We start from the raw sequence: 27,609 nt of genomic DNA on the forward strand, positions 1-27,609 counted from the left end.
AAGGGGACCTTACCAGGGTCTACAGCGTGCTGTGTCTCACTGCTGGAGTCTTGGTGATCATGCTGGTCCTGAAAGGACTCAAAAGACCACAGACACAAATTGTAGAAGATCGTGTCGTGTTGCCGCCAGCTGGCCAGAAAGGCCAGCATTAAGTGAACCTTTAATTAAGTGAACCTGTGCTAACAAACCCATATACAAAAAATAAAACCAAAACATTACCAATCAACGCTGCTAACAAAATAATTAATTGTTATCAACAAGAACCCACTGACAACCGTAAACAATAATGAAACGAAATTAATTACAAAATTACTAACATAGACTGTTATTTATATCAATTTGTTTTTTAGTTAAAAATGTAATAAATAAATTTACCAATATTTAAAAAACAAGAAGGAAAGCAAACTTCGGCAAGCCGAAGTTCATATACCCTTGCAGCTATTGCATTAATTAAATACTTTTGAAAACATTTAAATTATGATTTACTTGAGTATGTGCTGAAAAACATTGAAACTATGATGATTTGCAGCTCAATTATTAGAAAGTTATTTTATATATTTTTATTATTTCTATGGGAGCTATATGCTATAGACGTCCGATTTTGATAAATTTTATATTATAATTCTGAAATAATTAAACATTGCTATATGTCGAAGAACTAAACAAAAAATTAAAAAACAGAAAAGTTAAAATTTTTTTTCATTTATTTTTCCGGTTGTTCCTATGGGAGCTATACGCTATAGTCGTCCGATTTTGATGAAATTTAAACCGTAATTCTAAAATATTAAACCATTACTATATCTCAAAGAACTAAACAAAAAATTAAAAACAGAAAAGTTATAATTTTTTTTCATTTATTTTTCCGATTGTTCCTATGGGAGCTATATGCTATAGTCGTCCGATTTTGATGAAACTAAAACCGTAATTCTGAAATATTAAACCATTACTATATCTCGAAGAACTAAACAAAAAATTAAAAAACAGCAAAGTAATAATTTTTTTTCATTTATTTTTCCGATTGTTCCTATGGGAGCTATATGCTATAGTCGTCCGATTTTGATTAAATTTAAACCGTAAATCGGAAATATTTTACCATTACTATATGTCGAAGAACTAAACAAAAATTAAAAAACAGCAAAGTTATAATTTTTTTCATTTATTTTTCCGATTGTTCCTATGGGAGCTATATGCTATAGTCGTCCGATCCGGCTCGTTCCGACTTATATACTACCTGCAATAGAAAGACAACTTTTGGGAAAGTTTCATGCAGATAGCTTTAAAACTGAGAGACTAGTTTGCATATAAACGGACGGACAAACGGACGGACAGACGGACATGGCTAGATCGACTCTACTAGTGATGCTGATCAAGAATATATATACTTTATAGGGTCGGAAACGTCTCCTTCACTGCGTTGCAAACTTCTGACTGAAATTATAACACCCTCTGCAAGGGTATAAAAACTTTAAAATTGTTCACTTCTAATAAATGTGCATTTTTATATGTGCCCCATTTATTTTATAGTTTTAGCTTTACGAAAGCACAAACAAAAATTTCAAAAGTTGCTTTTAAACCATTTTGATTGCAATTTTTTTAATGTTAAAAAAATACTGCTACCATAAGATGTATTCGTCCAATTTGTAAATTTACAACTGAATCGAAATTTAATAGTAATTTGGCTGTTTTCTTCTTGTCGCAATCAAATTATTTTTACTGAGTTAGAAACTAAATAGTTTATGCACAAAAAAAAAGTTGACTAACTTAATGCTGATTGTAATAAGAATATTACTTTCACATAAGGTATGATGAAACCATTAAGAATAGTCGCTTTCCAAAACTAGCTTGTTTAGGACTATAATTCCCTTCCCACCGTCAACCCTTTTTAAATAAATAGATTTTCGTTTTAATTTAAATTTTTCTTAGGCATTTCTCGCATTTATTTCTCATAGTTTTCGTAACACGTTTCATTCGCACAGTTTTGTTTGTTCTTTTTCGTTTTTAATGTTTTGAATGTTTCTATCAAAATTACAAAAAATTCCATTTGATTCGGAATATAAGGTATATATAGTCATATATATTTTTATATCAAATGTGTTTTTATTTGTGGAAAAAATGGTATCAAATGGCAACATTGTTTATTATATAATAGCCCTGCAAAGAATTTCTGGTGCTTATTTTAAAAAATTGATGTTTTCTTTGATTTCATAGTTAGATGTTTTAGTTTTCCGTTGCTGTATTTGTAAATTTGTAGTTAATGCATATGAATGATGTCTGAATGTGTTGGCGATATAGTAATGAACTTACTTATTTTGCTTTCCTTCAGCTGTAGTCTTTTCTTTTAGTTTTAGCTAGGGCTGTAATTTGAGTTTTCCTTACTTTATATAATTAGGATTCTGTTTTGTGTTTGATTTCTTGTTCTTTAGTTGAACCTTGATTTATTTCTCTTCATTACTTAATTGTTTATACAAAGAAATTGAAATATTTAAGCAACGAACGGAAACAAAAAAAAATCACAAATTATATGTAAAATGGCAAACAAATTATATTTAAAATGGTTTTTTGTAGTAAAAGCATTGAGTAAGTTTCTAAATTTCACTTTCCTTTGCGTTTAATTACATATGTATATATGCATGCCATTTAAATATGAATTTATTTAGCTTTTAATTTAAGTTTTTATTTTTGTTATCATGGACTTAATGACTAGGTTCATTTAGATTTTGTTACATTTATTTAGCAAAAAATGTTGCAGGTTTTTCTTTCTTATTTTTTGTTGTTGTTGTTTTGACACGACGACGGCGCCTATGGCACATCCTTGTGTTCCTACCATATATATATATATATATATAGATATATATATAGCGTATAGTTTCTAAAAAATATCTTCATATAAATTCAAGCTTTAAAAATTGGCATTTCCTTTATTTAAGTATGTTTATATCTAGATCTATATGCATAATACCCTTTAGTTTTGTATACGTAGGAAAGTAAAATGCAAATTTACCATAATAAACCCAATGCTTGATTCTTGTATTCAAACGAAAGTTTCATATATTTATATAAGGTTGTGTTGTGGTTGTGTGACATAGGATGAGAAAAAAGCAGGCTTATTTAGCTGATGCGGGATCTTTTGGGATTGGAGTCTGAACACTTCTAGGATGGCTGGAGAGAGAAGGCGAAATTTAAGTCGAGTGATTCGATCATTATTCGATTGCGCAGCACACACGCCGCTTAAACGTAACAAAACTTCATATAGAACTATATAGCTATGCCTTTATACAGTGTGTATCGGGACCACAGGATCAAAAGTATTCAATCCGAATAGTGTATGATAAGATGTTTCAGTTTTCACACTTTTAAACTGAAGTTATTGGCGAACCGGTTACGATATACAGGCACGTATATATGCTTATATTTATATATATGGCTGTCTCTGGCTGTACACAAACATACATACAAAACAAATGGCAAACAAGTTACTACACAAAAACAATTACAAATTTGATCAATATATAATCGATAAAAACGATAAACCGTTGATAAGTAGGTCACTTAAAGATTGCAAAATATATTTTTATCGATTGGCAATCGATCATCTAGAATTGAAAGCTATTCTGCGCGTAATTTAGTTTGATTAGTGCACAGCAGGGAAAAATAAATCCCAAAAAAAAATATAGCTTTCACTAAACTCATTTATTATATGCATATAAAAATTGAACCTATAGGAACGTTTCAAAAATTATATGTTGAGAAACACAATTCGTAAGCGAAATTTAGCAAATAATTAATTTATATATTATTACAGGTTCTAGATGAATTACATATTTGATTTGTGTACAGAAATAATTAAACGTTCCCTTATTGCCTTTAATATAAATAGTTTGATTTGCACATACAAAGTGTGTTTTATAGCTGATCTGCCTATTTTATCTGTGGTTTGTTATAAGTACAAAGAGAATTATAAATTTGTATTCTATTGAGGAACTTGACAGACATTTTGAAAACTAAGCATTTGGTTATTTTAACTGAACAATCAATGTGGAATTACATTTTTCAAATAAAGTGTATAATATCGCTTTGAACAGCAAATAATTTGGATAGATCAACACATACATGCATTACTATATATTAGGTGTATATGCAGGGCTTTCCCTTTTTTAGGTTTATATGCTTTATAAGGCATTTCCTTTTCTAGCGCAGCGCATTTCATGCGCTTACAAAACGTTCACTAACGTTACAGAGATTATCGAGAAAAAAAAATTATAAAATCAATACTAAGAGCAACTAAACAATTAAAAAAAGTGCATGCATATATAAACACATTGTACACTTATCTGACGCTAATTTAGTGTTTTAAATAATGCACAATCGTTTTTAAAATGCATTATTTCTTTTCTTTTTACAAACTAAAATTTAGCTTAAATATTTTCACTAATGCAAAATTCCTTTTTGCATTTTGCTTTTGTATTGTATGTTGGTTACTATTAACCCAACAATATTTCGACTTTCGAAATGCATCAAAATCTGATTGAAGAATCAAACCAGGTCAAAAGTGTCAACCCAAACCTATTATTAGCTTTAATGCTCAATGTAAAAAATTGTTTAAAATTTCAATTTTAAAATCCCTCTTAATTTAAATTTTATTTTGCCAATGTATAAGATCAAGTACGGGTTTCAGTTTATATCCAGCACCGATTGAAAATATTATTTGAGAACTTTTTCGAAACGGCTACAAATTGTTGACACATTTGACTTGACTTGACTCTAAACTAAGTCAAAAGTTTTTGCAGTTTGATTCTCTGTTAGGCGTAATACTTGTGTAAGAGAAGTGGGCGTGGCCATAGCATATTCTTAGAAAATATATATATGTATAAGTCATACATAATGTATGCTTTAATTAGTGGTTTTTCCATCTCGCTCTGTTGACGCCTTTTTGTAGGAATTTCTTTCTTTTAGACAAGTAAATTTTTGTGCTCCTCCATGAAAATCCCTCCTTTGGAGAATGAGGATCCCAAGTGTGTGTGTGTGTGTGGCTGGAGCGGATTCACCTGGAATGATAGGAAATTAGTTTAAGGATCGCCAATATAAATTTGAAAATCACCAGTCAACATTAAGGTGGATTCTCTAAGTCAAGATCCACCACTTACCCTTCTCATCGGATAATGATCCTATACCCGGTTGGTCAGGTGGGTCTTGTCGCTCCGCTTCGGAGGCGGCGGCGGCGGACGCTTCTTGGCGGCCACCGAATTACCCGGCGGCGGCGGCAGCGGAGGTGTGCCAGCATCTCCGCCAGCGCCGCCAGTGCCGCCAGCTGCGCCGCCCGCCCTCGCCTGGGCGTGCACGTTCTCGTAGAGCGCGTTGTGCGCGTACTCGTAGTGCTCCTGCACCCAGTGGCTCACATTGGCCGTCTCGCGGTAGTAGTGCGAGGAGTTGGCCCCCGAGTTGAGGTTGTGGGCGGCCAGAAGGTCCTCGTTGCTAAAGTCCCGGAAGCCGAGCACCTCGTGCGGCGTTGTGGCCGGCTCCGCCTTGCACTTCTGTGCCACCTGCCACTTCTTGCGCATCACGCGTTGCAGATCCTTGAGAAAGTCGCGGGGCGGATTCGAGGCGGACTCCTGCAGGCGCTTGGGCGAGGTCACCTCGTTGGCGCTGCTGCTGCTGCCGTTGCTCTGGCTGGACAGGCGGGCCAAATCCGAACGTGGCGGCAACATCGGTCCGGGGGCGTAGGTCTGATAAGCGGCCGATCCCGCGCTGGAGCTGGAATGGCAGCTGAGCGTGGTGCTTGGCGAGCGCTGCGGCAGCACGGGCTCCGGCGAGCACATCTTGCGCCGCAGCAGCACCGGCGAGTCGGCGAACGAGACCTTCTTCTGGGCGGGTGGCGGCGGCGGCAACGGCGGTCCGGGCAGCAAAGCGGGACCCACATAGTCCGGCGGCGCCTTGTACGGCGGTGCTGCCTTGAGGGTACTCGCATTCGCACTCGCATTCGGCTGCTTCACGGCCGGCTTGATGGGCTTGGCCGGCACCGCCGGCGGCAGTGAACCATTGCTGTTGGGCATCATCATCCCCATTCCCATTCCCATCCCCATTCCCATTCCCATGGGCGTGCTCATGGGTGTGGGCGTGGCCGGGCTGGGCGGATCCGCATAGGCCGTCATGGCCAGCACCTCCTCGGGCGGCGGCGGTGGCGGCAGCGAGGCCAGCGACAGCTGCGAACCGTACACATCGTGATCCTCGGAACCATCCAAAGCCGGCGGCGGTGGAGGCGGCGGCAGCGAGTCCAGGGACAACGTGGACGAGCACATCAACGAGGCAGCCTGCGCCTGCGCCTGGGCCTGCGCCTGATCGCCCGGCGGCGGCTTGGCACAGATGCTGGGCGTCGGCGTGGGCGTGGAGTTGCTGCTGGACGAGGTGGAGGAGGCACTGCCCATGGGCTCCAACGACTGCTTGACGGCAGCGGGAAGCGCCACCGGCACGGGTATGGGACGTCGCTTCAGCGTGCCGCTGCCATTGCTCTCCTGCGACTTGCGGCGACTGTGGCGGCGCGTCAGCGTGCCGCTGCGCTCAGGGGAACTGGCATCGCCACCGCCACCGCCGCCGCCGGAGCTCTCGCAGATGGTGATCTCGCCCACCTCCTTCAGCTGGCGCGTCATGGTGGTCAGCGGCAGGTTGGGCTTCATCGAGGGCTTGCGCTTGATGGTGCCCGTGGTGAATTCAGAGTCGAAGCCGTTGTTGTCGTCCGACAGGCAGCCGCTGGAGCTGCTGCTGGAGGCGCGCGAGGTGCGGCCGCTGGTCGAGTTGGACATGCTGCTGATGGCGGAGGAAACGCTGCCGCACTGCGACGGCACCGCCGACGAGATGCTCGAGATGGACTCGCTGCGCATGGAGGCGGCAAAGCTCGACTGCGAGACGGCGTCGTCGTGGCGGCTGAGGCAGGACAGGTCCTCCAGCAGCGACTTGTGGCTGTCCCACAGCTGCTTGCCGTACTTGCACACGCGTATGGCCGTCAGCCAGCGGTCCAGCGTCGGCAGATCCTCGGCGCAGAGCATCTTGAGCGAGCGGCACGCCTTGCCCAGCGAGGAGTCGGCCACCGCCTTGAAGCCGAACGTGTAGTCCGTCGGCGACTTCCACTTCTTGCGCCAGCCCAGGCCCGTGTACACGTTGTGGCCGTGGAAGAGGTTGAGGCAGGCCAGGTCGCGCGTGTTCTTGGTCTTCTCCTTGGGGAAGTAGTAGAGGCCCGAGGAGCGCAGCACGAAGTGGTACCGCTTCCAGCCCTTCTTCGGGTCCGCCTTCATGTAGAGCGGCCCGTCCAGCTGCAGCTGTTGGTGTGAGTCGAAGAACTCGTCCAGCAGCATCTGCCGCGTCTGCTCGTCGTGCTGGCATCCGGGCGCCATCTGCGGTCCCGGCAAGTACAGTTCGGGGCGCGCGAACAGCGCCACCTTGTCCGGTCGCTGCTGGAAGAGCACGCGGTTGCCGGCGTCCGAGTTCCACGTCATCAGGTTGTCCACCAGCAGTTCGTGGTCCTCAAAGAGACGTTCTGTGTGGGGCAGAAAATGGGATAAGGATTAATACATCCAGTTTATTTTGGTATTTTAAATTGAATTATGGCACTAAGCACTCAACGATTTTATTGGCTTTAAATTAGTTGTAATTGCACACGGCATAAGGAGATGTTTCGTTTCTTCTTTGTGTTGCTAAAAAGATCGAGGCACATGGTACAACTTTTCTTTTAATTTACCATCATGCCTACCTATCAATTAAAAAAAAACTTTGATATTGTTTTAGTTTTTCAAGAATAATTAAAGTTGTTTAAAGTTGCTGCATTAAGTAGTTTTACAAGAATTTAAGAAAATAAATGTAAATAAAATTGATTTCAAAATGTTAACAACAATTACACCGAGTTTTTTTTCTTTTCATCGCTAATCCAAGTTAAATTTGCTTTTGTCTTTTTCACGACTCATTTGTAGTACATATTATTATTGTACCACCTTTTATTTTATTTATTTTTAATTTAATTACAAAAAAAGGTTATGATGATTTGCCTCAAATATGTTTTTTATGTCTGCCATGATTTTAACAACCATTTTCCCAGTTAATTATAATTTAATTTTTTATTCAACGCTAGTCCAAGTTAAATTTGTTTTTGTCTTTCTCTCGGCTCTACACTGTCATTTGTTTTTATTTTTTTTTTTATTATTTTTTTTTTTGTATATATTTTTATTTTTAATTTAGCTAAAAAAGGTAATGATGATTTGCTCCAAACATTTTGCCTGCTGAATTTTTGGCCAAACCGTCTTTTTTATGTCTGTCATGACTTTAGGAATCCTTTTCCCAGTTAATGGTAATACAAAAGGCTAAACAAATATTCGAACTTGCTCTGCTTAAATTTCTGGCCAAGACTCTTGTCCTTCATGAATGAATGAATGTTTCATATGAACTCTTCATGAACTAATGGCAGAACTGCTAGCACCTAGCTTTTCTTTCCCAATCATAAGCCAATGAGTTATCGCAGCGACCATAGCCACACTCACCCATCTGTAGATCGCCCAGGTGCTCGACCAGCGCCCAGTTCGACTGCATCAGCACGTGGTTCTTGTCGGCCAGCAGGCGCGTCACATGCCCGCAGACCATGCGCTCGTCCACCAACAGCGACTTGGATGCACCGTCGGAGGTGAAGGCTTTGACAAACAGGCGCCGGATGGAGGCGCTTTCGAGCTTGTGCAGGGCCAGCTGGATTTTGGCCGCCTTCGAGATGCTGTTGGCGCCACTCTGCTGGCCATGGCTCATCGATTTCTCGGAGCTGGCCAGCTGTTGCTTCTGCTGCTGATGCTGCTGCTGATGCTGTTGCTGCTGCTGCTGCTGCTGTTGCTGTTGCTGCAGGGATGTGTTTGAGGAGGCCGACGACTCGCTGGACAGCAGCGATACCGTATCGCTGAAGGCGGAATCGTTGTCGGGCGACTCTGTGCGCGGCTCCCGGGGCGTGACAACGCCCAGCGTTATGCCCATGGTCATGCCGACCGGCAGCGATGGTGGCGGCGGCGGCGACGGATGCATCATCATTCCGGCCGACACAGGTCCGCTCATGTGACCCACTCCCAGTCCCAGTCCCAATCCCAGTCCGTGCCCGTGCCCGTGTCCGTGTCCGTTCTCCGAGATGCCGGACGAGGAGCAGCTGCTCACGTCCGCCGAGATGGTGCTGTTGGTGCGCGAATGCGATCGCGACGAGGCAGCCGACATGGAGGCCAGCGACGGAGCACCGAAGCCCACGCCAGGTGGTGGCGCTACCTGCAGACCTGCGCCGGGCAGCGGAGCGCCGACGCCATAGCTGATTTGCGCCTCCAGCAGGCTCAGCTCGCCGAGGATCTGGTCCAGCTCCGACTCCTGCGAGTCCTCCAGGTTGGCCATCGAAATGCGGTATGTGTGGGAGAGCTGCTTGGCCTCCGGCGTCAGGGGACGGTCGCTGTGCCTGCGCAGCTTAACGCCAGTGGCAGCACCGGAGCCAATCACGGGGCAATCCCCACCAGCCACGAAGCCAGCGGCGGTCGTCGTCGTCGCACCACCAGCCGCTGCTCCTACTACACCTGCGCCGCTGGCAGCGCCGCCCACCAAGATGCCCCTTAGGTTGATCTGCAATGGGGGAAAAGCAACAAGCTGGGATTAGCATTGTTTCCATACTTTATGCAGCTGCGGTCAAAACAATAGTAGTGGGAAAATGTAAAGGGCTTAAAAACATATCTTTAAAACATAGAACATCAACAATAAACAAAATGAGACTTAGTTTTTTAAGGAAATTAAAAACTGTTAATAATTCCTTAATTTCATTTTTCGCAAGACTGTAGTATAGATTGTTTAGCAATTTAAGAAAATAATCATAAATCGTCTTCTGAAATGAAAATGTTTTTAATATCTGACCTGTTTTTTAAATTACAAATTTAAAAATAGTTTTGTTTTAAAAACATTATACCCTTATTAACAGTAGATTTTTATATTTGCCCTATTTAGTTTATAGTATTTTAGCTTCACAAAAATATAAAATACAAAGCTCCAAAGTTGCTTCTTAACTATTTTCGATTGATATGTCCATAAGCTAAAGAACTACTATTATTTTGACCTCATCTGTATATTGTTGATGAGTATGAAGGTATTTCATTATTTTGTAAAGTTATTGCCTTGTTATTGTCATAAACAATAAACTGTTTTCTTAGGCTGGCACCCATTATTTACAACTTTAAACCAGAGAGCGATGTTATTTCCTATGGAGTTTTATCTACAAACAATTTTTTTTATTAAAATCCAAATTTAAAATATACATAACATTGTTTCTCCTAAAGATTGGCATTTTTTTTTGAGAACTTTTATCAAATAGCTGTTACAATTCGCTTTATTTTTTTCAATAAAATATGTTTGCTTTTGATGAATTTAATTTTAATTTATCAATTCCGACACAGTATCATGTTTATACCCTTGCAAAGTGTATTATTATTTTAATCAAAAGTATGCAACGCAGTGAAGAAGAGATATATATCATACCGCTTCCATAGGAAAAATCATAATAATAAATAAGAAAAAAGAGTTATAGTAATGGCTTACTGTTTCAAAATTATGTTTTTTTTAATAAAATTAGTCATTGTTTTTTTTTACATATATGCATAAAAACAAAATATATTCGTTGAATATAATATATTATTTTTGTAAAAGCTACAAGGGCATACAAACTTCGGCTTACTGAAGTCGGTTTCTTTGCTTGTTTGTCAAAATAAAATTAAAGCGACATGAAAACTTTTCCGAACCGTTTCTCTGTGACTCGAGGTCTCCATAGCTCGAATTTAAAATGCGGCAGATGATAATTGTAGTTGGGGAACTTTGGCTTTATAACGAGACCCAGAAATGTTTAAGAATTATCAGTGGACCTTCCATCTCAGTGGCTATTGTTGTTGTTGTGTGAAACGTGCCACAATGGAGCGTCCGTTGGCGAGCGGCGATTCTACGATTAGCGATTGCCGATTGGCGATTGTCGGTTGCCAATGCAGCTGGCCCAACCGCTCCCGTTTCCGCCCCCTCAGCCGCCCCTTCTGGGCGTCAGCTGTGCCTCAAACACGTTACACATTTTAGTTTGGACGACAACAACTTCCCCCGGCAAACGACAACGCCAGCCACACACAAAGAAAAATTGATATTAATCACATGCCAATTTAGTGATTTCAATAATCACTTTGGACCAGATACCAGTATACCCATACATATAAATTATATACTAGATATCAAAATAAAATGATTGCAAAATCACAAAACCTTTTCTTAATATGATAATAAATAAAACTTACAGTTACGGTCAAAATAATAGTAATGGGACAATGTAAAGTGCTCCAAACATACCTTTGAGTATATATTTTCCTTTTTTTTTTTTTGATAATGCTTATTTGCCAATAAAGAAATTGAGTTAAAGAAACCTTTGATATTGTTTTAGTTTTGAAATTCACTTAAGTACGTGATTTTACAAGTATTAAGGAAAATATATTAAAGAAAATCATCCACTATCTGAACTTTCTATTGAAATAAAAATGTTTTCAATATTTAATTCGTTTTTAAAAAATAATTCAAATAAAATTTTTTTCTTCAAAAAATTTTAAAGGCGGATTTGGATATTTGATTCTTTTAGTTTATAGCATTAGCTTTACCAAACTATGTGAACCATTGTTCAAAAGTTGCTTCAAACTATTTTCGATAGCTATTTTTATAAGTTAAAAAAACTACTACTATTTGGACCGCAAAAGTAAATGGCAGCAGAAAACCTATTCGAACCTAGAACTTTTTACAGAATGAAACAACAATATTTTCAATTCATTTGTACGGACTTGCTGACAAATATACATTTGATATCGAGTTGGTTTTTATACCCTTGCAGAGGGTATTATAATTTCAGTCAGAAGTTTGCAACGCAGTGAAGGAGACGTTTCCGACCCTATAAAGTATATATATTCTTGATCAGCATCACTAGGAGAGTCGATCTAGCCATGTCCGTCTGTCCGTCTGTCCGTCTGTCCGTCTGTCCGTCTGTCCGTCCGTTTATATGCAAACTAGTCTCTCAGTTTTAAAGCTATCTGCATGAAACTTTCCCAAAAGTTGTCTTTCTATTGCAGGTAGTATATAAGTCGGAACGAGCCGGATCGGACGACTATAGCATATAGCTCCCATAGGAACAATCGGAAAAATAAATGAAAAAAAATTATAACTTTGCTGTTTTTTAATTTTTTGTTTAGTTCTTCGACATATAGTAATGGTAAAATATTTCCGATTTACGGTTTAAATTTCATCAAAATCGGACGACTATAGCATATAGCTCCCATAGGAACAATCGGAAAAATAAATGAAAAAAAATTATAACTTTGCTGTTTTTTAATTTTTTGTTTAGTTCTTCGAGATATAGTAATGGTTTAATATTTCAGAATTACGGTTTCAATTTCATCAAAATCGGACGACTATAGCATATAGCTCCCATAGGAACAATCGGAAAAATAAATGAAAAAAATTATAACTTTTCTGTTTTTTAATTTTTTGTTTAGTTCTTCGACATATAGCAATGTTTAATTATTTCAGAATTATGGTATAAATTTTATCAAAATCGGACGTCTATAGCATATAGCTCCCATAGAAATAATAAAAATATATAAAATAACTATCTAATAATTGAGCTGCAAATAATCATAGTTTCAATGTTTTTTTTTAGCACATACTCAAGTAAATCATAATTTAAATGTTTTCAAAAGTATTTAATTAATGCAATAGCTGCAAGGGTATATGAACTTCGGCTTGCCGAAGTTTGCTTTCCTTCTTGTTTTTTTTTTTTTTGCTGTGGATATTGCTAATGCTGCTGTCGCTTGGCAATCAAATCAAAAGCGGAGCCGACTTCCCCGCATTCCAGCGCTTTTGGCGTTTCTCCAGCGGCAGCAGTAGCCGCTGACAGTGCGATAGTTGAGCACTGTTTTTATCGCTTGTTACTGCTCCTGATGCATTTGTGTGCCGCTGTGTGCTATTGTCGATGTAATGCAGTCGGAACCGCTCGACTAGCCACCAGACTGGCAAGTGTTAAGTAATTTACCAAGGCATAAGTCACGTATTAAGGCGACAAAGAACGGTGGAAAGGCAAACACAATTACAATGACTGGCAATTGGCCAAGAGAAAGGGGGAAAAAAAAGACGGAGACGGAAAAGATTGAATATCTTGCAGAAATGAAAAGTTCACCAAACACATGGAAACCCGAATCGTTAGGAATACAGTAACTTTCAATGCGGATAAAATACACGATTTGCCTTGAATTTACATTATACGCTATTTTCACAGACACATATTTTTTCGGTTTCTGGTTTTTTTTTGAGCTCCTTATAATAATGTCAGTTTGATTTGTTTTTACACTTTTTTAAAACATATTGTTTTATTGTATTACGTTTGAGACGTCCATTCCAGTATAAAGTACAGCTAGACTTCTAAGCCTGGAGGGCATCTCGACGTCTATTCAATCCAATCGCATGCGATGCGAGGTAACTGTTATAACATGTGACATCGCTGACAACTGCCAACGTCTTACTGGTCATTTCGGTTACTTTCTGTTGATGGAGTTGCCTTTTTAATGGCCTTTTCAACGCTCGACTGAATGAGTCATTGCATGGCTTGAAAAGGTTTTCGTTTTTTGTTTTGTTTTCGTTTGCAGCGTTGTGGGGCTGTCGTTTATTAACTTTTTAGGTAATTGGCACTTTACTCAACTGAACTGGGACCTGCGGATGATCTACATCTCCTAAACCTTGTCAGCTGTTCAACGCACCACGAAGGGCACGAGGGGAAGGTTACAACGAGGTTAGAGTTGGTCCCATATTCAACAATGCACTGTCGCCCCGCTTGGCTAGCGTTGATTTATGGACAGAAATGTACATAAATACGGGAAACGGAATACAGATAGAGGGCTGCGTCGCATCTAATAACCCCGACCGGCCGGCCGGCCGCCCTCTTTCCCCAAACACTCAATCGCTTGTCCACAAGGGGTTCAATGACAGGCCGCAACAAGAAATCCCTATTGACATATCCAGGGGCTGGGCAGAGGGGTCAGGCGAGGGGAGAGGAGAGGAGCAGAGACCCCACACAGCATCCCATTCTACCGGCCATTTGTTGCTGTTAGTTTACGACTCTTGTTTGCATATTTGCATAGGTCGATCCACGGTCCACTACTGCACTCCTATTCTCAGTTCCACACCGGGAAAAATATCACTAAAGTTGTGCGTCGAAATTATTTCTGTGGCACATAAAGAACAAAATTATTTAAAATAATGGAGATATTAAAATTTATTGTGTTTATTACACAGCAAAATTTCCATTGTTTCAAAATTTAGCCTACATTTGACATCAGCTTACACTGCTGACCTGTCTAGTGATCAAAACCGGTTTTTATCTAATCGACACGAGAACCCATTGGGAATTATAGCGTGACAGAGGGGTACCTATTTTGTCTTGAATTAATATGTTGATAAAGTGGTAACAAAACCACTGATACGTTAACACACACAACTATCATGTTTTAATAATTTTCATTTCTTATTGTAATGCTGCGTATTACAGAAATGGGAAAAGAAATCGCAAACGTAGCCAATTTAAACCTAACTTTGTTAGATTATTATATACATCTTGTAAGAAACTACTTATTATATTTTGAAAATCTAAAAACTCCTATTTAGACAATGTTTAACCATTATTGTTCCGGTACTTTTTTCCTGAGCACTGCTCACTGTTTGGTAAACTAATGGTCCTCGCAACTAAGTGTCAACAGTCTAAGCACAAACAGAAAAAGGGGAAGGCGAAAGTATGCTGACTATGAATTCAGCTTCAGTTCATGAAAGAAGGAGGCGCAACGAATTTAGCAACGAAAACTTACAAATTCTCTTGGTTGTAAAAAGCTTGTAAGCACACGATATTAAAAATATATTTTATTCTAAGTATTTTGCTTGATTTTTTGCAATTTCCTGTGGTGCGCTAGGACACATAAAAAATATATTTAAATTGCTGGTTATAAACGATTTTAATCTAAACTACGTGCCATTTAGAATTTAACATATTTCAAAATAAATTTAATTATTATCTGTTATGATTTTACGCATTACCACGTTATGTTTGGGTTAACTGTTAAGACCGCTAATTTCGTCATTATGAGAATATACTTATACTTTACAACAGTTCTTCCCCGTTTTTGGTTACCAGCCATAGAACTGCCTTGTTATTGTGACGTCTGTGCTTAAAAGTGGTTTAAATTACAATCGTCAAAAGTCTGAAATGAAATAAACCACTCCCTGCACTGTTTTTTTTTTTTTTGAAACGCTACGTTTCAGTCGTATTCGATTTGTAAATAAGTTTTTTCTGCTGCAGTTCAATGTTCTTAGTGGATCGGTTTTTTGTTGTTCACCTTGGGCACACGGGTCCAGATCAATGCTACCAATATAGCGGCATGACTTCCATGATAAACCAATTATAGCCTTAGCGGATCCGATAATTGTATGGGCAGACAGCTGAGAGCCCAGCTATTAAGTCCGATTCGAGGCTAGGGCTTAAAGTTCCCCCAACAACTTTAGCCACTGTGGGGGACCTTACCAAAAGGTATCCTATCTAAGTCTGTCTAACAAGTGGCCAAACACCGCACTCATGACCTACTCAACAGAAGTGGCATGTTCTGGGCTCATTCCACTCCCTGGGGAGTTACTCCCAAAGTAATTACTTTTGCACAACAATAATATTTCCAGTAATTAACTAAAAGCGAGAGTCCCGTCCCTTTGTCCCACTGACGTCACTTGGGCTGCGTGGAAATGGGCGAAACAAGCTGGGTGGGGGACCTCTTTGTTCAAGGCCCAAACACATTATGAATATTCTCATGTTTGTGGACATTTACAGCAACTTCCGCAGTCGATTAATAAAAACAACAAACAACGCTGCCAAAAAAAAAGAGCAGCGCACACACAATGGCAACAATGGCAAGCAAACAAAAAATAAATTAATACATTAAATTTAACTTTTAATGGGCCGCGTTCACACACAAAAACACCCAGAGACATGCCACGGCCTTATAGAGCGAGCAGGCATTTCGCTCCTTTGGCAAAATTGTCGCTCATAAAACGAAAACATCGTATATAATATATGGAATTCAGAATTTATAATGCGACTGCCTGAATTTACGCCACCATTTTGGCTGACGCTGATGACCATCTTCACCATCATCACCATCAAGAAGCAACAGAGTTGTGTTTAACTCCGTTTGAGTTGACTTTACTACACTTTACTTAACTTTGCGTCGTTCGTTTCGTTTCGTTTCGTTTCGGTTTGACTTTGGGCTTGGTTCGTTAAGCAGCCTAATTGGCGGCCCCCGCCAGTTTTCCACGGAAAGAAAATAGCCCGACCATAGAAAAAATCGTGAACAATTACTACTTTTTAATTGTATTATTTTTATCACCAGCCGTAAGAATTATTAACAGTACATTTTTTATAAAGGTCCATAGAATATGATTGCAAACAGCAAAATAATATGAAATTTATATAGGTATTGGCCAATTGTTTGGTATTGTCAAAACACCATTATATGTCTAATACAAAAGGCTTCAACAAAGTCGAAAACAACGCGAATTGATGGCAATTTTCTGCCTCTGTACTGTTAAGTGAACCCGCAGGGTTAAGTTCAAGGCAAGGCGATGCAGCGGAGTAAACCAAAGAATAAGTAGCCATGAAGGGCGCCCTTAATTGCCAGGAAACGGTGACACTGCTACTGTACCAAGTTATGTTTATTTAATGCCAAAATTTAAAAAAGAATGCCAAAATTAAAAAAAATATAGAAAACTTTAAACTATTATTATTATTATTGATTTACCCAAGTTTGAAAGCAAGCTAAATTTTAAGCAAGATTAAGTGCATTTTATTCAAAAGTTATTTTAACTTTTTAAGGGTTTTCAAGAGCGTTACAAACGTTACAAGATTGTCAAACATTTGATAGGCAAAGGGATTTTTAAGAAGACGCACCATTTAAAAACTCAGTCTTCTCATTATTTCCTTTGAAAGCCGTATCTTTTTGGTCAAAAACTCCACGGTTTGAAACCCCTTTGTCAAATCGCAGCTGAAACTCATCAGGAAGCGGAAGGAGAAAGAAGAACTCGTTAAATCAACACACGCGATCCTTAAGAAACATCTGATCCCACTTGAGAAACGGTCCGAAACCCTTGGCAGGGGATTTTTAAAACGAGGAGGACATGGACCAGACGAGGAATGGGGTCCAGAAGAAATCTGCGTTGTGTGCCGAAGATCGTTCTCCGGTGTTTGAGTAGCGCGTGCAAAGGAGCGGCCAAGTGACGCGTGTCCTTAAATGCAGCTGCCGCCTGTTCAGCATAATCAACAATAAATCGGATCCGAGGTTTCGCCCCTTTTATTTCGGGGCAACTGGTACGCACTCATCGGCATGCCCATGTCGGGGGAACCTATACTACAATGGCAACAAACAGACGTTGCACCTGCCAACGAGCACAAACACACAATGCAAAGTGGTAAAAGGAGACGTAGAAGGAACAGGCCCAAAAAATGCTGATGACGTTCGTCCGCTTATTTTAGTCTGTTTTGTCTTTTCTTTTCTTTATGTTATTTTATTTTATTTTATTTTTCTTTTATTTTATTTTCTTTTACCCCTCTGAGTCACACACACACCACACACTTCGCTGATTATGAGATCAAGATAGTCTCCGTCTCAGACGTCGTAGACCCATGGAACAGATGCGTTTTCGAGTACATCCTCCAACGGTGGTTGGTTATCCCATTTGTGCACATTCAAGGCGTACCCCAGATACACTTGCAACAAATTACAGAGAGAACAGCCGCCAGAAGGTGCTCATCGTACTTTAATAGATGTGTAAATCAGTTAAAGTTGAAATTTTTCAGTCACATGTTAATCATTATGTTCATTATTCTGCGAGTTTTTACTCTGAGAAATCATTCCGTTTAAAGTTATTGACGATTCCACCTTGAAATAGGCGTTCGAAAATTAAAAAACGACTCACATTATGGCACTAATTCATCTTATTTTAAAGAGTAGATATAAAACCTTGTTTAACATTAAAAACAAAATGAAAATAATGTTAAGCAGAACATTTCATAGCAGCAAAAAAGAATTATCTTCACATTAGTGCTATTTTTTTGCTGCAACTGTATATTATTTTGTCCAGTGTGCCAAGAGCAAGAGCAACGCTCGTAACTTGAGATGTCCCCTTCCCTCATTCCTGCTGCTCTGGAGGCGATCGAATCGGTTTTCCTGAGTTCAGGAGCAAGTCCCTCCCTTCCCCATCCACCACTCCTATGCACATCAACATCAATCACTTGTTGATACTGTAAAGTGCAGTGTAGTAGAGCGTGTACTTGGGTTCATGGGCCTCGCTCTTGTTATAATTCTCCTTTTGGGCTGAATTATAAATCATCAGAATGTGTGATTACAAGCTTTATGGTCGGTTCACCCACCCTTTCTTAATTTTGACAAATTTTTATTGCAGCTCAATCAATTTAGAAGGGATTGAGGGTGGTGAGGTGATGGTGGTGGATTATGCTTCTGGGGATTGAATTTTAGAAAAAAAAAAAAAAGAAGTCCGACGATAGGCACAAAACATTCAATAAATCATTGGCCTAGATGGGCGGCTACGATGTCTTCCAATCAATGTGCATTATAATCATAGAAACTAATTCGGCAAATTGAAAGCTAAATGCACAGCCCACGCAGAACTTTTCGTTTTCAACCGAATCAATTAGGAACGGAATGCGGAATTCAAAATGTGCTAAAGACCATCTATAAATTATACAGTCATCTAGTCTATATCTAGATCTTGCATATGTAAACACATCCGAACGAACGAACGAACGTGTGTGAAGTCCGAATGGGTCCATGTGTGAGTCGGCTTTAAATTGCTGAAATGTTTATTGCGGACTTTAGACGAAGTCAATTAGCGAAAACATTGAGCCTGGGAATGGGACTGCGAATTGGCATAGGAATAGGAATAGGAATAGGAATTGGAATGGGAATAGAAATAGAAATGAGAACAGGAATGGGAATGGGAATCGCATTTGAATTGGGAACAGCCAACTGATTTACAGTGTGACCGAAGCCCATTTGACGCAGAGTTCAGTGTGCTAAATAATTGCCATGCAACTGCAATCGTGCCCCTCCCCTATCCATGTCTTTTTTTTTCTGGTTCTCTCTGTCTCTGCCTGCGAAACACAATCTTTTAGCCAAATTAGTTCACTACACGCCCACTTGGTGGCACACAGAGACCCCGATCCCATTCCCATTCCCATACCGATTCCCGTCGCTGCAGCTCCCTGATCGAAACGAAACCGATCTGTTCCGACGCAAACCAAATCCGAATCCGAGTCCGAGTCCAAATCCGAATCCGCATCGAAAGACGAAAGACGCTCGTGTTTAAATATAATTTACAAATTGTAACAAACGCCCACAGCGGATGACGGAAGATGAGTGGAGAATAAAGAAGGAATAGGGAAAGGCGAAAGGCGAAAACAGAGGGGAGCCAAAACCAAAACCACAACTAAAAATACGATATAGGAGAAAATGTCCGCTTATTTTGAAATGAAGACGAGACCCATCGACCCCAAATGGAAGCAGTTGTATCCCAAGAATCGAATGAGGGACAAAATCAATAAATGGTGGACAGAAAAGAAAATAAGGGAATCGCACTAGACATTAATATGTATAAAATGTATTATCAATTGGACAGTAAGCAAACAAATTATTTGTTCTAAACTCTTTACAGTTCAGAATTAGTGTAAAATTTTTATGTGCATGCACTTTTTTTGAAATATTTTTTGAATTATTACCATTTAAAATTGTCAATAGAACAGAACACGTATGGCTTTTTAGAGACACTTCTGGCAAATATATAAATGTATAGCAATGTATGACTAGTCATTGCCTCGGTTGTCCTTGACCTAGATGGTAATATTGAGGTGTTCTTATGTCCACTTTGCTATTGTTTTCCAAATCAAACAAGAAAACACCTGTTTTTATAACGATAAGACGGTATAGTAGTTGTGCCAAAGTAAACGTTCGTTTTGCGTTTCTGTGTTTGTGGGGCTTAAACTCGCGTTGGTGTAACTGCACTGTAAGGAAGAGAAAGCAAGTTAGTGTTGCTTCGATCAGCAATACCAATTGGTAAAATTGACAGAAAGCGTGAAAAAAACATTTTAGCTGCATTTGCTGCCCTTTAAGTAAGATCGACATAGCTGCTCAGTTCGTACACCTTGAGCATTATCAAAAACAAAAGAGCAATCGGTCTGGGCACCCCTGACCTAATGCCCCAAGGTCCTATTGGGAAATGCAGACGGTCAGATTATTTGGGAGACGGAAAAGAAACAGAACAAAACGGAACAATAGTCAAAAAGCATTTCCCAATGAGTATGGCGACAGAATAATTGCCTTGAAAGCATTTGGTCGAAAGAATATCTGCTTTCGTTACAAAAAATAGATAAAAAAAAGAATGCTTTATGCACTTTTAAATATTAAAAAGAAAATTAAAAACGATAAGTAACGCCTCAATAAGCCTTTGGTATGTCCAACACATTTTAAGTATTAACATATTTTAGGTATTTTGTAGCTATTTAATTATGAAGAAGCAGTACAGGGTCTGCTTAATATACATTCAAGTTATGTACTGTGAGAGAAGAAATCCTCTAGATTTTGATTTAAATTTCCTTCTTCCAGAAATAAAATATAAGGGACACCTTCGTAGTGCTTTCTCCTGTTTTGGTTATTTTATAGACGAATTATTATTTTCCACTTTCAGAAGTATCTTAATAGTGAGTCCCATGATATAAAACGCTTGCAGGGAAAACGCATGTGTGTGTTTGCGTGTGCGGTACATTATTTTCCCCATTTTTGGTTCCTAAACGGAAACAAGCGATAATAAAATTTTTACAGCGGCAACAACAACAACAAATGTACAGCGTCGCAGTGCCGCATAAAAATTCAGACGATGTCGCAGCCGGCAACGCATGTAAAAGCGAAAAGCAGAAAGCAAAAAGCAAACAGAGAAAAGCAAAAAGCGAAGCAAAGCAAATCAAAGGCAGCAGGGCGTGTAACAAGAAAATCATAAAATGTAAAGCAATGGGGCTCACAAAAAAATCGGAACACAAGAGTATGCAACCAAAGTGTGGACAGCGTATTACCCATTTATGCCTTGGGGCAACATGAAGTGGCTAAAATCTTTAATTTTTTTTGCTGCGAAGAGGTATGTATATTCTATACTTTTGGCCATTCGCAGTGAAGGAGACATTTTTGACATACTAAGGGGCCAACATTTTAATACTTAAAAAGACAAAAAAAAAATGTTTACAATTTTGTCATATCCAGTAAATAAATATGCTAGGATTTTTAAGTGGTTGCTAAATTAAAAATGGGTGCCACTATTCAATCAATTTTTTATTGAAGACAATACCTTGTACCTTTTCCTAGAAACATATTTTCAATAAAAAAAAAATTGTTTTCCCAAGAAATACTCAGATTTGTCTATATCTTTCTATAATGCTATATAATATTAAATATTTTGGGACATATGTACATAGATGTATTTGTGGGCGAACATACCAACTCGTGGTTAAGATTTCGTGTGCGTCTGAGTTTACGAAACAACCATGTGTGGGTGGTCGGGGGACAGAACGAAATAGCAGAAACAGAAAAGAGGGCTAATGCAATCGCAATAGATTTTCTTCAGTACATTTCAATTACGGATCACTCGGTCAAGTGGACCATTACCAAAGTAAGCATTGTAATGTAGAACGTTTACATAATTTCCCTGAAATCAGGTCTTGTTTTCAAAAATCCTGAAGATCTTCAGATCATGATTTCTTTTAGAATCGGGACCTTTGAAACCAATGTCTTGAAAATGGGAAGTCTACAGCTCAATGATATTGTGCAGTACCTTCATCGGTCCCATTTGTATACAATGGTTTGTACAAAATTAATAGCTATAATTCTGTAGGGACTTAATAGAAAAAAGCAGTTTTCGTTTTCTTGTAATTAAGAAGATTTTTTTCGGGATTCCCGACACAAGATCACTTGGATCACTCGGTTATGCCAACCAGGAATACAAACTTTTGATCTAAATTAAAATACCCTATGCAAGAGTATACGAATTCTCGACACCCTCCGTCTATATGACACACATAAAAGGCCCAAATCATATGTATGGTATGTACATACATATGTATATGTACAAGTGTAATTAATGGGCAGGCTATATGTTCGGAAAACTGGTCTAGTTTTTCTCTATAAAATCAATCACAGAATTTCGAGGAATTGTGAGTCACACTTTTCCAAATGCAGCTCTCTTTTCGGTCTGGTCTGGTCTGGTCCCATTCCCATTCCTCTTACTCCCGTTAAATCGGCGAGAGATCTGCAATTACAATCTGTTTTTGGTGCGTACGTGTAAAGGGGTAAAATCGTTGTGTGTGCGTGAGTGTGTGTAATGTAATTAAAAAGAGTTGAGCAAATATTTGACGAACGTGCAGAAGCAATTTAGCGAAGGAGGGGGATAGGGTGTGGGCGAAAAGAGAGTGGCCAAGGAGTCGACGATGCGGGTGACTCCCTGCGGGGGGATGGAATGACGCAGATAATGAAGGAGCGAAAACCCGGCAAAAACAAAAGGGGGAGAAGTTGTAACAGGGTTGCCACCTCCACCTTCGATTCCAGTTAGTTAAAAGCCAATGGACAGAGGGCGCAACAAATTTAAGACCAAGTAAAACAGTGTTAAGAGCCTACCCTTTACCTAAACGTTTCTACGCTAATCAAATACTATGGTTACATTTTAAATTGTTTTTTTTTATCACTTCTGGTTGAGACAGTTTTATTAAGTTTGAAGGACAACAGTTTAAACCTGCAACGTGCTTTTAATATTAATATTGGATATTTAAGGCATTTGTAGCAGTGAAATGAGGTCAAAAATGTACATATGCATATAATATGTGAACTGTGAATGCACATTTCTGGCTCATAATAAATGAGTTTTCATTTTTATGCATCTTAAATAGACTTTATTGTTGCAATTCATCTGCACTGGCTAATGTTAGTTTATTGAAAGATATGCCTCGGTGCAATGTATGTTATAATGACAGAATAAACATATTAAAAAAAAACTTAATTCTAAGCACTTAAAATCAGTGCTTGAATATCTTGTCTTCTCTTGTGAATATATAAAGTGCCAAAAAAAAAAGAACAACAACAAACACTTCTGCCTTTGTGTGCATTTGTATTCCTCTGTTTCTATTTCTTTGCCTTTCTTCGTCCCCTTCTCTTAATTAACGAAAGGCACTTTTAATTACTGCTTCATTTACCCGGGCAATGCTTCCTCGTCTTCTTCCGATGTTTGTGTATATAAAAAGCGGCAATCACAACACAATGGATCAGGCACTTTAAAGGAACTTAATAAACGCGGCAAACAAGAAAAAAAAAAGAAGGAGACGTATTTGGACCGAAACGGAACGTAAAGTCAACAAAAAAAAAATAAATCTAAAATTGAATAATTGTGCACTTCGAATTCCGCGCGCGCTCTGTTTTCCAATCACTCTCGCATCCGCCGTTCCGTGTGTTCAGTTTCGTTGTTCGTTATTCGTTACGTTTCGTGTTCGGTTCGCCGTTCCAGCGTTCTCCGCCTCACGTCTCCTGCGCGCGTCGGTCGAAAGGCAAATGGCGCACTCACAAACCCAACGCACGAGACAAAACAAACACAAGAAGTGCGAGAGAGCTGCCGGTGCTGCCAACCGGCCTGCGGATACAAGCAAGTTGGCAGGGCCGGACAGCAAATGCAAGTGCGAGCACGGAAAAAAATCGGGAACTAATTTTAAAGATAAGTTCTTGCATAACAAAATCAAAAAAACATTTCGTTATTTTCCTCAGAGTAGAGGTAACGACCACTTCTTTGAGAACAAAGTGATTATCTTATTATTTAAATACATCTTTCAAAGCATATATACATACGAGTAAATTATTACTATTTATTTGTATAAAAAATAATAAAAAACAATTAAAAATCAGTGCGGCATTAGGCACAAATTGGGGTCGGTATTGAACATGAACATATACTCTCTTAGATTAAGCTCTTTTGCTTTCAGAACTAACTTTCTTGTTATAAAAGGAATTTATTTAAATAATATGTTTAATGATTTAAATATAGCATCACACAGTTTATCTGTTTACAAACAATTGTAGTAAATTACCTTAGTCTTAGTCTCAGTCTTAAAAAAAAAGGTTTCATTATATAGTAGTTATATAGTTTATATATCCATAGAGTAATTTAGATGATTGGATTGTGTAAACCAACTGTGTGTGTTTGGAAAAAGGGTTTTGATTTCTATGAGCTTACGAATAAGCTAGAAAATTACATTTATATTAAAAATCAGTGTATGAAATTAATTTTTATTATATTAATTAAGGAAAGTAAAAAATTAAGAACAAGAATAATTTATTCGTATCTTGAGTGTTACTGTCGACTAGATAAATTTATAATTGTCGACAAATAAGCATGTTACCATCTTTGTCTTTTTTCTAACCGTTCATGCTTACAAAACAATGCGAAATTGTTTACTTTTAAAAACCCAATGTCCCTTCATTTATTTTAATGCTGTTTAACAACGGCTTATTCAACTATACGCACTACCTTTTTGCTGATGTGTAAAATATAACTTTTGGGAAAATGAAATTTTGTGCGTGCTGGCCGCCAAGCAAAACTGGGTAGGTAAACGCAGTTTTGCCGAATTTTGCTGACCTATGGGCGCAATTAGGCAAATTTGACACGCACCGAGTGAAAAATGTCCTGCTGCGAATCCTTGAGGTGCACGCAGTCACGTCGTGTGATTCCCGCACTGCAGCAAAGAATATCTGAATAAACTTAAAAACTATAAATTACATTTTTTTTTTCATGTACCCATCCACCATTATGTAGCTTTTGCGTGCAGTACAGTAAAGGACATCATTGACGTGTTTAACTCATAAGTACTCTATCCCAAACCCATTTTTGGAATCAAAATACTTCTAATTAATATAATTAATTAATATAGTTTTTAAGATTACCAAATATTTGTAAATCAGAAAAAGAATGCTCCATTATTTTAAATCAAAAGTCTAGGATAATACTGTTGCTGTACAGAGTACTCTTGATTGACTTGCTGAATATACTCCCATACTACCATACTGATCCAGAAACTAATCGACTTTTCTTGTCGGGGTGCCACAAAGTGATGGAAAATAAAGACGCAGAAGGGGGAGGGGCAGCACCCGCTGCTGCGGCAAAAACAAAGGAGGCTTTCGCTGTTGTTGTTGCAGTATCGCACATCGTCTTTCATCGGGAATCGGGTTTTTCTCCTTCGTTTCGCTGGGACTCGCGTATAAACAAACCCAGAACTTCAGAACAGCGATCGGGAACTCTTTCAGAATTTATGCACGGTGAAAGTAATGGGGCAACAACGGAGAAAGAAGCGAAAGAAAGAGCGAAAAAGTTAGTACACCAATTAATGTGTCGGCACTTTGTTGGGTTTAAAAAGTCTTGAGTTGTTGTTATTGCCCCAGCAGCTGGCCTAGAGATTAATTATTCCACTCTCCACATTCGCCTTGATTCATTTTTTGTTGATCCATTTGAATAGGAATGGAAAAATTAAACAAAAAAGGTTTAACCCTACAATTTAACTATATTTTTAATAATGTATATAAATGTGTTATAATATTAAAAATAAAATATTTTACTAAGCAAATAAAGATTGTTACAATTAAGTTTATAGATATTTAACCAAAAAACTATTTTTTGGTTTATTATATCCTTTTAAAAAACCTTTGTAACCTTTATATTATATGATAATCTACTGAACTGGTTTATAATTCAATTTCGCCATCGAAGCTTAACGAAAGTCAAATTAATTTTAAAGTAACATGATGAACATGTCAGGAAATGGTATAATTGACTATTGCTGTTTTTCTTTCTGTGTACTCTGCACCACGATTTTACCCCCGATCATATATACATTTTTTTTTGTGTAGGACTGAATTATGAAGTACAGAGGAAATAACTGAGAAACACAAACACACATTCGGAGAAACAGAAACTTGGGAGATACTTACATTTGTTATTGTTGCTGCTTCCTCGAGGTTATGTTGTTGTTGCTGCAACTCTTGTTGTTGTTGTTGTAGCTGTTGCTGGAGTAAGTGCAGTTGTTGCTGTTGTAATTGTTGTTGTTGATGTGCCGCAATACCACCACAATCCATAGTAAATATGGGTGAGAGGGAGGGTGTTTGTGTGTGTGCGGGGGCGTATGGAGTGGGAGTCGTCCTCTCTCCCTCTCTCTCTCTCTTTGTGTTGCGATCGCTTAGTGCAGCGGAATGAAAAGCGAAACAGACATAATTGAAGAAATGCGATAGCGATCCGTCTTGAATTTCAACGATTCGCAGTTAACCACTATATCTTTTTCTGTTTGAGTCTCGTTTTTATTCAGCTAACTCTGCAGTTTGCCTTTGTCCATATTTTCGGTGGAAAAACCACTTCCTTGCTCGCTCTCACTCCCTTGCTCTCTCCCTTTCTCTGCTGGCGTTGCGTGGGCGAACGAACGGGAGAGAGAATAATAAAAACGAAGAGAGCCGAATTTGGAGTTTTATGCACTGGCGGCACTGTATGCGTGTGTCTGTGTGACTGCTACCCCCACACACTTGCACTGTGACTCTCCCAACTCCAACTCCCGTTCCAATTTCAATTCCAATTTGAATGATTCTTAAACGAACTCGATTACCAATTGCTATATATTGTCCTTTTTGAATGAATTTGAATATGAATAAACGTTGTAGTTATTCGGCCGTTTTGTTGTTGGTGTTGCGCCGCGCCGAGTGCATTTGCATTGGCAGCCAGCATCCCACAAAGAAGGAGTTTCCCCAGTTAACTGCCATTTGGTGATTCACTAACAACTCGAATTGGACACTGGGCACTGCGTTCGACTGCCAACTGGGATCGGCGGTCAAGTCGAACAGAAAAAAAAGCGGAACAAAACAAACGGATGGTACTATCGGGAAACTACGAAAAGTCCGTGCGTAGATTTTCACGAAAAACGCCCCGCCCGCGCCGCACTGAAGTTGTGTGTGGTGTGACCGTAGTCGCAAAGGCGGAAAATGAATTGCAACGAAGAGCTGCCAACTCGATGTCGGAAGTGTTACCAGAGGAGCACTGGAAAGTCCGTTACTTTCTTTAGAAATGATTTTCGAAATTTTTGCCTATATTTAGCTTAAAAACATTTCAGTATAAAAAAACTGAATCTAAGATTTTTGGTATCTTTTAGATTAAAGTTAGTAAGCACTAAACATAATTTTTAAATATTATCAAACTGTTCATAAACCTAATATCTAATATTCTCTGCTTCTTGTAAGCACTTTGTATTGAACTTTTCCGTGGCTTTCAACAAATGACAGTTTTCAAGCTTAAAATGTTTTAATTATAGTTGAACTCATTATTCTTGATATTGAAAAACGTTTCCCAAACCAACTTGTTTATTTCTTTCAACTCACAAATAATTGCAACATT

The 27,609-nt window shown here is 39.0% G+C and overlaps 1 protein-coding gene across 2 annotated transcripts; it reads right to left on the minus strand.

The window, feature by feature from the left end:
- Window positions 1-1,913: 1,913 nt before the first annotated feature.
- LOC128265240 (ras-associated and pleckstrin homology domains-containing protein 1) lies at window positions 1,914-26,526 on the minus strand. 2 transcript variants are annotated; one of them, XM_053001115.1, is made up of 4 exons: window positions 26,166-26,526; window positions 8,523-9,618; window positions 5,145-7,528; window positions 1,914-5,045 (listed from the first exon to the last, which is right to left on the minus strand). In XM_053001115.1, exons 1-3 carry the CDS (start codon window positions 26,307-26,309, stop codon window positions 5,166-5,168), a joined length of 3,603 nt encoding a protein of 1,200 aa, XP_052857075.1. In that variant the 5' UTR covers window positions 26,310-26,526; the 3' UTR covers window positions 1,914-5,045; window positions 5,145-5,165. The 2 variants fall into 2 exon arrangements, with proteins under 2 accessions (XP_052857075.1, XP_052857076.1); XM_053001116.1 differs by lacking the exon at window positions 26,166-26,526 and adding an exon at window positions 13,437-13,624.
- Window positions 26,527-27,609: the final 1,083 nt, after the last annotated feature.

Source organism: Drosophila gunungcola, unplaced genomic scaffold (genome assembly GCF_025200985.1).
Source record: "Drosophila gunungcola strain Sukarami unplaced genomic scaffold, Dgunungcola_SK_2 000105F, whole genome shotgun sequence".
Classification (NCBI taxonomy): Eukaryota; Metazoa; Arthropoda; class Insecta; order Diptera; family Drosophilidae; genus Drosophila; species Drosophila gunungcola.